The sequence below is a fragment of the Citrus clementina genome, unplaced genomic scaffold (assembly GCF_000493195.1).
Source record: "Citrus clementina cultivar Clemenules unplaced genomic scaffold, Citrus_clementina_v1.0 scaffold_7, whole genome shotgun sequence".
Taxonomy (NCBI): domain Eukaryota; kingdom Viridiplantae; phylum Streptophyta; class Magnoliopsida; order Sapindales; family Rutaceae; genus Citrus; species Citrus x clementina.
In genome coordinates, this window is record NW_006262075.1 from 1,066,592 (window position 1) to 1,082,273 (window position 15,682).

Sequence of the window (15,682 nt, forward strand, 5' to 3'; positions counted from 1 at the left end):
TGCCATGTTTCTAAAATATAATATTATTTGACTGATGTCTTTGTACTAAGCAAGACATGGATAAAAGTGCATTTCCGAGAGTTTTGCCAGATATTGAGATTTTTTTTTAGGAAAAGGATATTGTTCTAGTGAACTCTTTATGCTTTTAATTCTTATTATTGTTAAGGATGAAATAAAGGTGATTCTTTTTTATTTGTGTTGTTACCCTGTTGACTTCATAGCATGGGGTGTTGGATCATAAACTTGATCCAAGATGAATAAATCAAGCCCAACTCATGGAAGGTTCCATGAGTAGGAATGGTTGGTGAGGTTTGAATTATTTGTGTTAGGTGTGTTAGGTGTGGTTGGTGAGTGGTATGTTTTAATGGATGGTGAGGATTTGTTTATTAGTTGAATAAATGAATGGTTATGATTAGTTTGTTTCATGTATAAATACCCCCTCTCCCCTTTGGTTTAAACATCAAGTGAAGCAGCAAAATCTCTAAGGTGTAGAGAGTGAAAAATAAGAGTTGTAATTGGTGAGGAGTGTTGTTGAATAAATAAAATAGTGTGTTTTTTTGTGTGTTTTAATTGTTAATCCTCCAAACAAAGTGGTATCAGAGCTAGTGCTTGATGCTATATATAGTCATATAGTATATCAAATCGAAGATCTCGACGAGAGGAACGTGACGTCGCAAAACTCATCCCGATCCGAGACCGGACGCGCTCACACTTGCCGCCGGACGTTTTCTGTCCTGAAGCTGAGTCGACTCACCGAGTTGAACCAAGCTGAGCCGAACTGAACCAAGCCGAGCCGAGCTGAACCGAATCAAGTCGAACCGAGTAACTCGAGCTGAACCAATCTGGACCAAACCGAGACTACCAAGCCGGTGTTGACCGTTGACCGACGTTGACCGTTGACCGTTGACCGTTGACCGAAAGTTGACTCAAGTCCTTCCCAAGGTTTTTCGACGTGCCGGATCCATCTGTGCATTCAGAATCTCCAAATTCTCACTCAATTTGTGAGTTATGACAAACGGTGGTATGATGTCATTTCAAGTTCCACAATTAAAGGGAAGTAAGTTTGACAATTGGAGTATTAAAATGAAGGCTCTATTGGGCGCACATGACGTATGGGATGTCGTGGAGAAAGGCTTTATTGTGCCATAAAATGAAGCCACTTTAACTGCAGCGCAGAAGGAGAATTTAAAAGACTTGAAGAAGAAAGAGAATAAAGCAAAGTATCTCATCTTTCAATCATTAGATGAAGATGCTTTTGAAAAGATTGCTGGTACAACCTCCTCAAAAGAAGCATGAGAGAAACTAGAGACCTCTTACAAAGGAGCGGAGCAAGTTAAGAAGGTTCGTCTCCAAACATTACGAGGAGAATTTGAGTCCTTACACATGAAGGCATCGGAGTCAATTTCTGACTACTTTACTCGAGTTGTGACCGTTTCCAATGAATTAAAAAGAAATGGCGAGGAGTTAAAAGAGGTAAGGATCATTGAAAAGATACTTCGATCAGTAGACTCGAAGTTTGATCATATTGTTGTGACAATTGAAGAAACAAGAGATCTGGAGGATATGACGATCGAGGAACTTCAAGGAAGGTTGCAAGCCTATGAAGAAAAACAAAAAAAGAAGCAAGGAATCGAAGAACAACTTCTCAAGATGGAAGTCAATCCAAAGAAAAGAGAAGAAAGCTCCGACAACGAGAGAAGACACTATGTCCGAGGTAGAGGTCGAGGACGAGGTAGAGGTCATGGTCATGGACGAGGTTGGAATTTCAACAACAACAACTCCAATTATGCCAAAGGAGAAAGCTCAACCAGAGGACGAGGCAGAGGCAATTCAAGATCGAGGTATGACAAATCCCAAGTACAGTGCTATAATTGTCAAAAGTTTGGGCATTATGCTTCAGAATGCAGAGCTCCAAGCACCAGAATTGAAGAGAGAGTGAACTATGCTGAAGAGAAAAATGGTGAAGATGGCACACTTTTACTAGCACGCAATGACACAAGTGGAGGTCAAGAAAATACATGGTATCTTGACACAGGTGCTAGCAATCATATGAGTGGAAACAAAAGCATGTTCGTGCAACTAAGTGAATTTGTGAATGGTAGTGTCACTTTTGGAGATGATTCAAAAGTACCAGTGAAGGGTAGAGGTAACATTCTTTTTCGTGCAAAAGATGGTAGCCACCAAATAATTTCGAATGTTTACTATGTGCCCAATATGAAAAGCAACATTCTTAGTTTAGTTCAACTTTTAGAAAAGGGCTATGATATTCACTTAAAAGATTATAGTCTTTTTTTAAGAGATGACAAAGGAAATCTAATTACAAAAGTGAGAATGTCAAAGAATAGAATGTTTCCTTTAAATATTCAAAATGACGTTGCAAAATGTCTCAAAGCCTGTCACAAAGATCAATCCTGGACTTGGCATCTTCGATATGGGCATCTCAACTTTGGAGGACTGGAGCTACTATCTAAGAAGAACATGGTGAAAGGCTTACCATACATCAATCACCCTGATCAACTTTGTGAAGGATGTTTACTTGGCAAGCAGTTCAGAAAGAGCTTTCCAAAGGAGTCAAACTCAAGAGCTCAGAAGCCACTCGAGCTCATTCATATTGATGTGTGCGGTCCATTCAAGCCAAACTCCCTTGGTAAAAGTAACTACTTCCTTATTTTTATAGATGATTTTTCAAGAAAAACTTGGGTGTATTTTTTGAAGCAAAAATCAGAAATCTTTGAAGCTTTCAAGAAGTTTAAAGCTGCAGTTGAAAAAGAAAATGGATACCAGATTAAAGCCATGAGATCTGATCGAGGTGGAGAGTTCACTTCCAAAGAATTTTTAGAGTTTTGTGAAGCAAATGGAATTCGACGCCCTTTGACAGTTCCAAGATCCCCCCAACAAAATAGTGTTGCAGAAAGGAAGAACAGAACCATCCTCGACATAGCAAGAAACATGCTTAAGAGTAAGAGGCTACCTAAAGAATTTTGGGCTGAAGCAGTTGCATGTGCAATCTACTTATCCAATCGATCTCCAACAAGAAGCGTGTGGGGCAAGATGCCACAAGAAGCTTGGAGTGGAACAAAACCTGGCATCACCCATCTAAGAGTTTTCGGAAGCATTGCCCATGTACATGTACCAGACGAAAGTAGAGCCAAGCTGGATGACAAAAGTGAGCAGTTCATCTTCATCGGCTACGACAACAACTCCAAAGGATACAAGCTTTACAATCCAAACAACGGAAAGATCGTGATCAGTCGAGATGTAATTTTTGATGAAGAAGGAGAATGAGATTTTGGCTCTGGTGTGGATGACTTCAACTTCTTTCCCATTGAAGAAGATGATCATACACAGATAAAACAAGTAGACGAACAACAAGAGCCTGCCACTCCACCTATCTCACCAGCACCAACCACATGCGGGAATTCACCGCCGTCTTTCTTAAATGAAAGAACAGAAGAACGTACAAGGAGTCTTCAAGATCTCTATGAGGTAACTGAGAGACATGATAATCTTACTCTCTTTTGCCTCTTTGCTGATTGTGAGCCAGTCAACTTCCAAGAAGCTGCACTAGATGAGAAGTGGAGAATTGCAATGGATGAAGAAATCAAAGCCATTGTGAAGAATGATACTTGGGAGATTACTACTCTTCCAAAAGGTCACAAGGCGATTGGTGTCAAATGGGTGTATAAAACAAAAAGAAATGCGAAGGGAGAAATTGAAAGGCACAAGGCGAGGCTAGTTGCAAAAGGCTATAGTCAAAAGGCTGGCATAGACTATGACGAGGTATTTGCTCCTGTAGCTCGACTTGAAACTATTAGACTTATTATTTCTTTGGCTGCTCAGAACAAGTGGAAGATTTTTCAAATGGATGTGAAGTCTGCTTTCTTGAATGGATTCCTTGAAGAAGAAGTTTACATCGAACAACCATTAGGCTATGTGGTGAAAGGACATGAAGACAAAGTTTTGAGATTGAAGAAAGCTCTTTACGGGTTAAAGCAAGCACCAAGGGCATGGAATAGCAGAATTGACAAGTATTTTCAAGAGAAAGGCTTCACCAAATGCCCATATGAGCATGCTCTCTACGTCAAAGAAAATGATGGAGATATTTTGATTGTGTGCCTGTATGTGGATGATCTCATCTTCACTGGAAGTAATCCAAGCTTGTTTGAAGAGTTCAAGAGAGTAATGATCAAAGAGTTCGAGATAACTGACATCGGACTGATGGCATATTACCTCGGCATTGAATTCAAGCAAAAGGAAAAAGGCATATTTATCTCCCAAGAAAGCTATGCAAAAGAGATTCTCAAGAAGTTCAAGATGAATGATTGTAAGCCTATAAGCACGCCAGTGGAATGCGGAGTCAAGTTATCCAAACATGATGAAGGCGAAGATATAGATCCAACATTCTTTAAAAGTTTGGTTGGAAGCCTACGTTATTTGACATGCACAAGACCAGATATCCTTTATGCTGTTGGACTTGTGAGCCGATACATGGAGAATCCAAAGACCACCCATTTTAAAGCTGCAAAAAGAATCCTTCGCTACATCAAAGGTACAGCTAATTTCGGCTTGCTATACTCATTTTCTAATGACTACAAGCTTGTTGGATATAGCGATAGCGATTGGGGTGGAGATGTAGATGATCGAAAGAGCACCACGGGATTTGTGTTCTTCATGGGAGATACTGCTTTCACATGGATGTCAAAGAAGCAACCAATTGTCACGCTATCCACCTGTGAAGCTGAATATGTAGCTGCCACATCAAGTGTTTGTCATGCAATTTGGCTCAGAAATTTGCTGAAGGAGTTGAGTTTGGTACAAGAAGAGCCAACCGAGATTTGTGTTGATAACAAATCAGCAATTGCCCTATCCAAGAATCCAGTCTTTCATGATCGAAGTAAACACATAGACACTCGCTATCATTTCATAAGAGAGTGTATTGCAAGAAAAGAAGTGCAAATCAAGTATGTAAAATCACAAGATCAAGCAGCTGATATCTTCACTAAGCCACTCAAGCAAGAAGACTTTGTAAGATTTAGAAGTTTGCTTGGTGTCACAGGATCAAGTTTAAGGGGAGGTGTTGGATCATAAACTTGATCCAAGATGAATAAATCAAGCCCAACTCATGGAAGGTTCCATGAGTAGGTATGGTTGGTGAGGTTTGAATTATTTGTGTTAGGTGTGTTAGGTGTGGTTGGTGAAGTTGGTGAGTGGTAGGTTTTAATGGATAGTGATGATTTGTTTATTAGTTGAATAAATGAATGGTTATGATTAGTTTGTTTCATGTATAAATACCCCCTCTCCCCTTTGGTTTAAACATCAAGTGAAGCAGCAAAATCTCTAAGGTGTAGAGAGTGAAAAATAAGAGTTGTAATTGGTGAGGAGTGTTGTTGAAGAAATAAAATAGTGTGTTTTTTTGTGTGTTTTAATTGTTAATCCTCCAAACATGGGGGACTTGGTCATGTGAATTTTTCTTATATTAAGAAAATAAAAGAACTTGGTTTGCAATTTAATTTGAGCTTGTCAAATGACAAATGTGATGTATGTATGGAATCAAAATCCAAAAGGAAGACATGTAAACTAGTTATGAGCAAAGAAACTATTTTTTTTTTCAGTTTAATTCACAATGACCTTGGTGATTTTTAAAAACAAGTCATGACTAAAGAAGGGGTAAAATCTATTATATTACCTTTATTGATGATTTCTCAAGATATATATAAATATATCCATTAAGAAATAAAGATTAGACAGATGAAGAATATAAGAGAAGTAGATGTTATTTTAGGCACCAAAATCTCTAAGACTAGTTATGTTCTCATGCTATCACGGAAACACTAAATATGTTGAGAAAATGTTGAGAATGATTGGATATTATGATAGGAATTTGATCTTTACACCGTATCATGTAAATACCTGCTTTAGGAAAAATTTAAAACATAATGTTGATCAACTAAGATATGCCTAAATCATTGATAGCCTAATGTACTTGATGAATATTGTAATGCCTGACATTGCATATACTGTATGCATATTAAGTAGCTAAACTCAAAATCCTAGTAGCCATCATTAGACTTGCAAACTAGAGAGGCCCTATTGATTATGGACTTAACTAAAATAGCTTTCCATCTGTGCTAGAAGGGTATATCAATGCGAATTGGATTTTAACATCAAATGAAATCAAATCTACTAGTGGTTATATATTTACCCTTGATGGATGGGCTGTATCTTGGAAATCTTTCAAATAAATGTGTTTAACTCGTTCAATTATGGAATCTAAGCTAGTTACTTTAGAGAAGGCATATACTAAAGCTGAGTGGTTGAAAAACCTCTTAGTGGATCTTCCCATTATTCTTTACCCTCATGTTCTATGTGGTTATATTGTGATTGTCAGGATGTTATAACCGAGGTAAAGGGATAAGATATATAATGGGAAAAACAGATATATTCATCTACGATATAACATTATTAGGCAGTTGCTGGAATCTAGTGTTATAAGCCTAGATTTTAAGAAGTTAGAGTCAGATTTGGCCGAGAAAACCACTAAATAGAAGGTTAATGGTAAATATGCCATGGGAAAAAGGGACTTCTGTCTAGAACAAAAGACAAGACTGATGGTGAGCCTACTTACATGATTGAAGATTTCATAAAGTAAGTTCATAAAGGTAATCACTTCTTGTCTGTGGCACTATCGATTTATTTATTTTAGTCCTTCCTATCTCGATATAGTAGAGTGTTGCATTGATTTAGAGCAAGTGAACTCATAATGAAAATTTTTGCCTACATTTTGTGTATGGTGATGTGTTAAAACTACATGGTACAGACTGAGATTCACCTATATGAGTGTATCAGTTTCTATGAGAGCAAAATAGGCATATCTGGAGCATTCATGAATTCCATGAAGAATAGAGGCATTAATGTCAAACACCTGAATAGCCAAAAGGTTTAGTGTGAGCATCTAGTACTCTACATTATACCAAAGGAATAATGGTTCATAGAAGCTATAAGTTTCCCCAAGTTTCTGTGAGACATGGTTAGTTGTTCAATGGCTAGTTCATAGCCGCAAGGCACCAGTTCATATGCATTAAATTCTATGATGAAGGAAATGAAGTATTTTAAAATATGTCGGGGGTTGTTGGATTATATGGATATTTCAAAAATACTAATGTCCCTCATTCAAGGTAAGTGAGAGCAATTATTTTTGCTTTCGATTATAAATTAAATCGATCATGTGTTTGATTTAATTATAAATTTGAGTTAAAAAGGTCAAATCTAGATGTGATTTGAATTATTCAAGTTGATTATGAGACACATGGATGAGTAATTGAAATTAAATTAGGAAAGTGGGTAACTAATTCAAATTGAATTAAGAAAAGGATTATGGAAGGTTTCTTTATTTAAGAAAGATATACAAAGCCTTTAAGGAGAGTTACTACAAAAATTAGAAGAAAAAAGAACAATTAAGTTGTTTTTAATTATCACTCTCTAATGTTGCCTTGTATTTCTCATTAATTTACTTTTGTTGTTTTAAACTATTGTGCTTAGGAGTGCAAATCTCATGATAGTGTCATTGTATCCTAGAGATCAAACTGCTTTAATTGTCCTTTTTGCTTGAAAAACCTTCCTTTGAGGTATGTAAATTAGTCTTAAGGATAGTGCTTCGTGCACCTCTTGACGAACTTATGGTTGCTGCTGATGAACAATGCCAATGAATAGTGATGGGATCAATCCTAGTAGGAAATATTTATGGAGTTTTGTTCTTCATGTTTTATATTCATCTTTGTCTATTATTAGACAAAAGTTGTTAATTGATGTTGCTATTTTGGATGATTTTAGAGTTCAGAGAAGCAATATTGGCTCATATTTCCTACAACAAGTGCGTTGAATCTCATTTACTCGTTTGAATCCCATCTCTTACGTGGATGAAGTCAGAAAACATCACAATTTTACATCACTAACGTTACTAATTAATACTGTAATCATTCACTCTTTCAATATTCTCCTACTTTTGCGTGACTTATTTCCTGAGTTATTTTTGATGATAATGTATAAAATCTAAAGTAGCTATGTTTTCTATAAAATAATTTGACAATTGAAAGATAATTTAGAAATAAATTGTCAAATTAATGTATTTTGACAATGAAAAGCAATGCAAACTCACACTAATTTTACAATCTTATACCCTCTTAAACATTTTTCCATGCTCAGAACACATCTTGCGACAATCTCTTTTCCAACAACTCGTTACGTACTACGTACTTAATCAAAAACAACTAGTAAAAGTTATTAATTCATCCACAATAGAAAAACTTGCTGATTAATATACACCCAACGTATGCCATGGAATTTCAAAAAATCCCGACAAACAATCATCTCCTTTTATTGGAATTAAAGTCTCCGTATAGCTATAAACCTGAAAATAATGACTGGTGAGACCAAAATCCCTCATTTCTGCAGTACTGGAGTCATACAATTTCATCTGATCAGAGTGAACCACAAGAAAACCACCGTTCTTCCAAAATCCAAGCGGCTGAAACTTTCCTACAAAAGGTCCGACAGTTAATTGTTTTGTCCAATTCTTGTCTTTCATCATCCATATTTCAAAACAACTCTCTACAGTATCAACTAGTAAAGAGATACACTCCTCATATAACCCCATAACCACATTTACTGATTCAGGAAGACACGGCCCTTGTATCTCTTGGTATACCTCATCACCTAAGTCAAATGATAGGACCACTCTTAGGCCATTACTACGTAACTCTAATAACCAATAACAGTCTCCATCCAAATTTATGCAATTAAAATCCCAAGGCATATGATAATGACTTGATTTGAAACTTTCAAAATATCTCCAAGAATTAGTACTTAGGGTGTACACTGCAGTTTGTGAAAAATCGTACAAATCGTTGCGTTTTTCATCCCATAAAGTAAATATCAAAACCAACTTGTATTCGTTATTCTTGGGATCCCTTCCGAATCCAATACTAGTACGAAAAATCTTCGAATATCGTGGAAAGACAATTCTACATTTTGGGACAGGTCTAGACTCTTTAGTTGCAGGGTTCCATAAAGTTAAGCGATTATCCACCCCAACTATACAAAATATGCCATCATAAGGACCCCCAGCTGCACCATATACGGGCATTAGTGGATCAAGAATTAGTGATGATAAATCTGCCAATGTTTCGTCAAGGTATAGAAGAAACAACTCTAATGGATAGTCGAATGGATCTGTTTCATCCACTATCGAATAGATAACAATTAGACGACTATTTTCATCATTTTTAAGCTGTTTGGAGATGAATGTAGAATCTTCGAGCAGAGCATGCCAAGATTTGCAGACGCATTTAAATCTTATTAAACATTTCACAGGTAGCTTTAACAGAATTGCATGCACCGCATCTTCATAAAAGTCTCCAGTAATTGTCACCATTATATCTTTTCCAATTTAAGTTTATCAAATTAATACGTTTACCTGCCACTGCAATTAACGAAATATTGTGAAATGAACAACAAATATTATGATGTTTAAATTAACAAATCATTTTTTTTTAAATAGAGGGGCGGACCAACCACAAATCATTCAATATATCAATTTTCCCTCTTTGACAATAATGATCACTAAAAATAGAAAAAAAATAGAAAAGAAATTTTACTTCATCAAATCTATCGCTAGCTGCTTCTATTAGGAAAAAAAATTGCTCTTTATTTCTAAAGAAATATATCCATTATATGGACGGTGTTGTTTCTGTAGAGAAATAGAGCCACGTTAAGTTTTAAAATTCGTTATGCTGATGCTGCAGACTGAACAACTTAAAATTCATAGTAAAAAAAAGAGAGGAAAGTAAACACGATTCCATACCCGTATCTTGCAACTGATTTAATTGGTAGCTGCAATGATGTGAAATGTTTTGGCAGTGATCCTCAATAAAATCAAGAGCTGTTTAATGATCAATCGATCCGTGTACTAACTTATCTCACAAGCTTAAATAAATTTGGAAAAGTTACATTGCAAATTTTTATCATGAGATCCATAAGACGACACAAAGGAAAATTGAAAGAGATTAAAATAGATAATTGTGGATGGGCAATAATTTCGAAAGCAAATTGACTGTTTGTCTACTTCACGGACGCGCTTGACAAAAGGCTATTTCTAGTATCAAGAATTTGAACCTTTCAAAGAGTTTGTACCATTATGCATCACTATGCATAAAATCATATAGCATGAATCTAAAATTAGCAACTCAACTAATGCTTATATTTTATTTTATTCTTGCTGTTGGCCGTTTAATAATTCTTACTTGAAATAGATAAAAATGTATAGTTGTAGAAATTTTCTGTACTCAAAATGCATGGGAGATAGCCAGTTTCTCCAATTGAAATACTGTCTACCACTTATTTTCATAATACCCATTGTAACACCCCAACAATTACCCATGAAAACACAACAGTAAAATTGTAATGAAACCTCACATAATTTATTCTTATTAATAAACCTCAAAATAGACAGCCATTATTCATATTCCACTTGCATCCTTACATAAATCATCTGAAATAAAGTTTTCAAAGAAAAGTCTCTATTCTAAAATAAAAAGTCTAGCCAAATTTAATCTTTAAAGCAACTCCAAAGATCCACTAAGAAAAATTTTTCATCTAAGAATCCAAGCCACATCTCTAATCAATCTGCAAAATATTGGAGACGAGGGGTGAGCCGTCAACTCGGTAAGCAAATCCATGCACAATATTTGAAAACCTTTGTCATTTTACCTTAAAAATTTTATAACAACATCTTCATTTAGCATAAGGGGTGGATTCATGTAAAAGCATTAAAAGCATTAAAACATTCATAAAAACATTAAAACATAAACATTGGTAGCTCATGCCTCGTAGTCATCATCATTCATCATTCATCATTTAAGGTGTTATACTCCGCATTATTCCTCATTCAGGGTATTGTACCCCACTTTGTTCATAACATCCTTGTGCACAAGATCATCATCATACCAACAAGCTGGCCATAGGATTTTATAACATCAAAACATTAACATCATATACATTACTACGAACTATGAGCCAAAACACTTTTGAATCCACCTTACATCTTTTCATAAATAGCATTTAAAGTCTTCTAAAATATTTAAGAACTTTTCTTTGAACATTTAATTCTTTTAGAAAATTCTTTAAGAAAACATTTGTTTTGAAAAAAACTAATTTCTTAAGAAAAATTCATTTTAAAATACATTTATATAAATTCATTTAAAAGCATTTTTATTTTGCAAAATTCATTTAAATATTTTAGAAATCAGTTTTGTAAAAATTCCATTTAAACATAATTCTTATAACATAAATTGCATTTATTATAAAGCGTATCATGCATGAATCTACTTACCTCGATCCACAGCAATCAACTCAATACCTTAAGAACAAACTAATGAACTCACCCACGTCCTATAATCATCATAAAAATATCCTTATCAATATCATCTCTAACTTTAAACATAATCCCAATCATCCTTAAATCATAGGCACTTATACTAGCTCAAAACTTATACATATTCTAGACTTAACATGAGTATCCTGCACATGCTGATTTTTAATAACCTATACACATGTCGGAAAACCATGAAAATATACAGAGATACTGTGAACATGAAAAGCATTGCATACAAAATTTCACAAAAATCAGCACAGGTGAAAATCAAGTCAGAATATTGACCTTTCACCGAAGTAACAAAACTGTCCAGCATTGACCAAGTCAGACCTTTATCACTTAGGAAATTCATCAAATATTCGTTAGTACTTGAAATAATCTCTTTGTTTTTTCTAATTACAGTAGACACATCCAGAAAGCATGTAATTGAAATTCATCATTTGTGGACGCCTGAAACGATTTTAAAAGTGTTTTATTTCCGAGAACATCTAACCTGTCCAGAAAATTCCAGATTTGAAAACAGAATTTCAAAAATTCGTATCTTTTATTTTACATGCCCAAAAATCGCGATTCCAGTTTTTAAAGACAGAGGAAAGATTGAAATTTCATTATACAATCCTAACATGGCATGTAATATTCATAAATTAGCCCAACTGTTACACGTTTCAGCTTCTGCAATTCTGGAAAACAGTTTCCAGATTTGCAGCAGCCACATGTTACGATTTTTAATAATTTAACCATAAACAATAAAACTACGAAATTAAACATGAAAGCATAGGATACATAGATCTTTAAGGATGTGTAACCTTACAGAAAAATTTCCAGAATTGAGAACCGCTGCTGAAAATCGGAATTTTCCAGCACCAGTAACCCAACTTCGAAAACCCATAACAATTTGCATACTCAGACGATTTCAACACAAAACCTATCAATGGAAAGCTTAGGATGTCTAGTTACATGATATGTAAGCATATTCACGTGATTCTAAATAAAGAAAACGATTTCAAGCAAGGAATAGAGACTGTTCATATCATCACAACATTACAAACACACATATATTACCCAAATCATACTACAAGTAATTAAAGGCAAACAATGCATAAAAATAAATCATATAAGTCAAAGAAATACTTAATACCTTAAGGAAAACACTAAGAAAAGAAGTTATAAAACTTTATTTTCCTTCTCCAAAGACTTATGTTTCTTTCTTTTTTCTAGCGTTTGTAACGGCGTAGAAAATAAAGACGGCTTCCTCTTAACAAGATGACTTCCTATTAAATACTTGGTAATTAATAAATACTTTAAAAAAAAAAACCAATAACTTACATAACTTATTTAAAGCAATTTGATAAATTTTACTCACACACAAACACTCAATAATGATTATCCTACCCAATTTAATAAGGATAAAAAAGGAAACAAAAATAAAAGTGGGCGTTACACCCATAGCTTCGTTGACACGAAAAATCTTATTACTAATATTTTTTATTCCCATTTTCTTTGTAATGGAGCAGCGGTGACCATCCAATCTTGTCTTGATTCGGGTTTATTTCAAAATTTTAACCATGTAAATTGTGGTTCTAATATAGGTACATCTTGCTACGTTACATTATTTGCAACTTCAATTTAAATTTAGTTTTTTTTTTATGGCTCAATTATTGATTGTAAAAAAAATTAAAGGGTTATGAGAAATTAATTTTAAGTCAGTTGTAAGTTACAAATAATTTAAATCATTAGAGCCTCTAACAAATGGCTTGCATCTTTAGCCCCTAGCAACATACCTAGACCCTAAGCTAACTGGTTTTGCCAGGGCTGGTTTGGGCATTTTAATTCAACTAAGTGATAAAAGATACACTTAGATTTCGTCTTTTTTTTGTGTTAATTTATCCAAACTCCGAATAGGTCTAAATGTCTGAATGACATATTTGTTTTTATTTTTTCAATATCTGAACAAAAAAAATTTAAAAACTAGTAGTTTAACATAAATATCCTTTTTGCTGGTGCAAATATTTGTTCTTCACAATTTAAGATTTTAACTTGGTTAGTTTGATAGCATTAAAAAAAAAGTAATACTATCATTTTTTCTTAATTTAATTTTGTAAAAAGATATAATTATAACATCAACTTTATTATAAAGTCAACACTATTATTTTAGTTTTGATTCATCACAATGGACATAATATGATTTTGCTCAAGATTTTGGTTTAGTTAATGTTATCATTTGAATAAAAATTTATAGTAATTAAAAAAATAACTCAAAATATAATACAAAAAATATTATATTTATACATAATATAAGAAATTAAAATTTTCTATTTAATATTCGGACTTTACATAAAAGTATTTTTTTATTTTTTTATTCACAATAAAATTTTCTAACAATAAATGATATATTAAAAAAATTAAAATAAGTAAATATATAAAAAAATTAAAATTCAGATTTCAAACTAAAAGACAAACCGTGCCTTTATTTAGAAGAGGTAATTGAGCCACGTTTGAAGTTTTTTTAACCGAAAGTTACTCACAAAGGACGCTAATAAAGGGGATGCATTTTTTTCCTTCGCTGAAGTTGGATTGTTGGAGGAGGAGTTCCTTTAGCTTGATCTTCTTAAATTAACGCTGAAGTTATTTTTGTAAGATTGTTTGGTGGAAAAGGAGAAAGAAAGGTGAGCTTTCTCTCTAGAACATTTTCAATTCTAGCCAAAGAACCCTCAACAGACATCCTTTTGGCGACGTGGCAGTAGGTTTGTCCTAAACCATAATTTCAATGGCCCACGTCACTTAGCTTTTATATTGATGAGCATGATTCTGAGTGCCGCATTCATCACGAACAACCTTTTAGTTTTGATCACAAAATATTAATTCCTGATATGTAGAACCATCACTACTAGAAAAATAGTTTTTACTGACTTTACAATAGTGTCAGAAATTATTTTCACTGACACTTGTTAATTGTGTCAGTAATCTGGGAGTCAAAAAAATAGTGACACTTGTAAGTGGTGTCAGTGATTACTATTACTACAGTATCACCGATATTATGACACCACAGTGTTAGTAGTTATTGATATTTTATTAGTGTCTATGATTACTGTTACCATGGTATCACTAGTTAATTTATTTTTAAAAAAATAAAAAATTGAATTGGATCATTGCCTATTGATTTATTTGTAAAATTAAAAGCACCACAAAATAACAAAAAAAATTGATTTATATCACAAAATCTTTCATTTCACATTTAAATATTATTAGTATATATTACAAATTCAACTTCAATAGCCAAAATATGAGATATCCTACTCTCATAACTAAATAATCCAAATTCAATACATAAAAATTTCTACCATCCAATCAAATACCTACTACTTGTGGCTAAATTTAATAAATCTAGAAGCTAAATTGAGAATGATGACTGTCTTTCACTCTTTAAATATGAGTAGTATAATTGCGTTATCACACCAGCAGCTTCTCCATTCAATAGACTGTATGAGTTATGATACAAGTGAAGTTGAGGAATAAACACTTCAAACACATTGAGCAAATCTGCATACATGGAAAAGGGAGAAAAAATTAGCTGCCAATTCCCAACCATTAGAGAAACAATGGTTAATATAAATAAATCTATTTTGTTCTAAAGAAAAAATATTCGTACACTATTTATAAGTAAACTCAATTATTTCGAATGGTGGAGCACATATGTGTGAACAACAGAGCATCACATAGCTCAAAGTACATTAACTGTTCTGTGCCTTATTCATTTTTCACTTTAGCTTTTATTTTAGCAATTTTTTGAGAATAAGCTCCAACTCAGAAGGTGAAATCCAACTTCCATATGTAGACATTCTTCCAGCTGACAGCAATTAGTTTGGGACTACGGCTTTTTTGAGCATCTGGCATGGATTACATTGAGATATACAATTTACATACAAACATTAAAGAACTAAAACATTATATATATTTAGAGACAATTCAAATGTCAGCAAACTACTATATTTAACTAGGTTTATTGGTTTAACAAGTGGCACGACAATTTTTTAGATAGAAATGTACAGAAACTATAAAGGAAAAACATTATCAAGACACCATTAAAGAATCATAGAGTACCTTTACCAGATTTGTTTGCTTTGCAGGTGGGCTGTGATGATGATGAGCATAAAGCATTTTCATTTAAGTGGACAAGTGCCTTAGCTTCTTTACTTACTACAGACCACGTGTTCTCCCCATCTAGCCTTGCACTTCCAAAATCATGAAATCCAT

At 33.8% G+C, this 15,682-nt stretch overlaps 2 protein-coding genes across 2 annotated transcripts; one reads left to right on the plus strand and one right to left on the minus strand.

The window, feature by feature from the left end:
• The first annotated feature begins 1,383 nt into the window (after positions 1-1,383).
• Positions 1,384-2,485, plus strand: LOC112096746. The gene is made up of 2 exons (XM_024180396.1): positions 1,384-2,127; positions 2,393-2,485. Exons 1-2 carry the CDS (start codon positions 1,384-1,386, stop codon positions 2,483-2,485), a joined length of 837 nt encoding a protein of 278 aa, XP_024036164.1.
• Positions 2,486-8,311: 5,826 nt separating this feature from the next.
• Positions 8,312-9,430, minus strand: LOC18036533 (F-box/kelch-repeat protein At3g23880). Its single transcript, XM_006425426.1, has one exon. The coding sequence runs from the start codon at positions 9,428-9,430 to the stop codon at positions 8,312-8,314; it is 1,119 nt and encodes a 372-aa protein (XP_006425489.1).
• Positions 9,431-15,682: the final 6,252 nt, after the last annotated feature.

Excerpts from the sequence above, each read along its gene's own strand:
- LOC18036533 (XM_006425426.1), bottom strand. The coding sequence starts at position 9,430 with ATGGTGACAATTACTGGAGACTTTTATGAAGATGCGGTGCATGCAATT.
- LOC112096746 (XM_024180396.1), top strand. The coding sequence starts at position 1,384 with ATGAAGGCATCGGAGTCAATTTCTGACTACTTTACTCGAGTTGTGACC. Across the intron at positions 2,128-2,392 it reads CTTTTGGAGATGATTCAAAA|CCTGTCACAAAGATCAATCC; the intron begins GTACCAGTGAAG and ends AATGTCTCAAAG.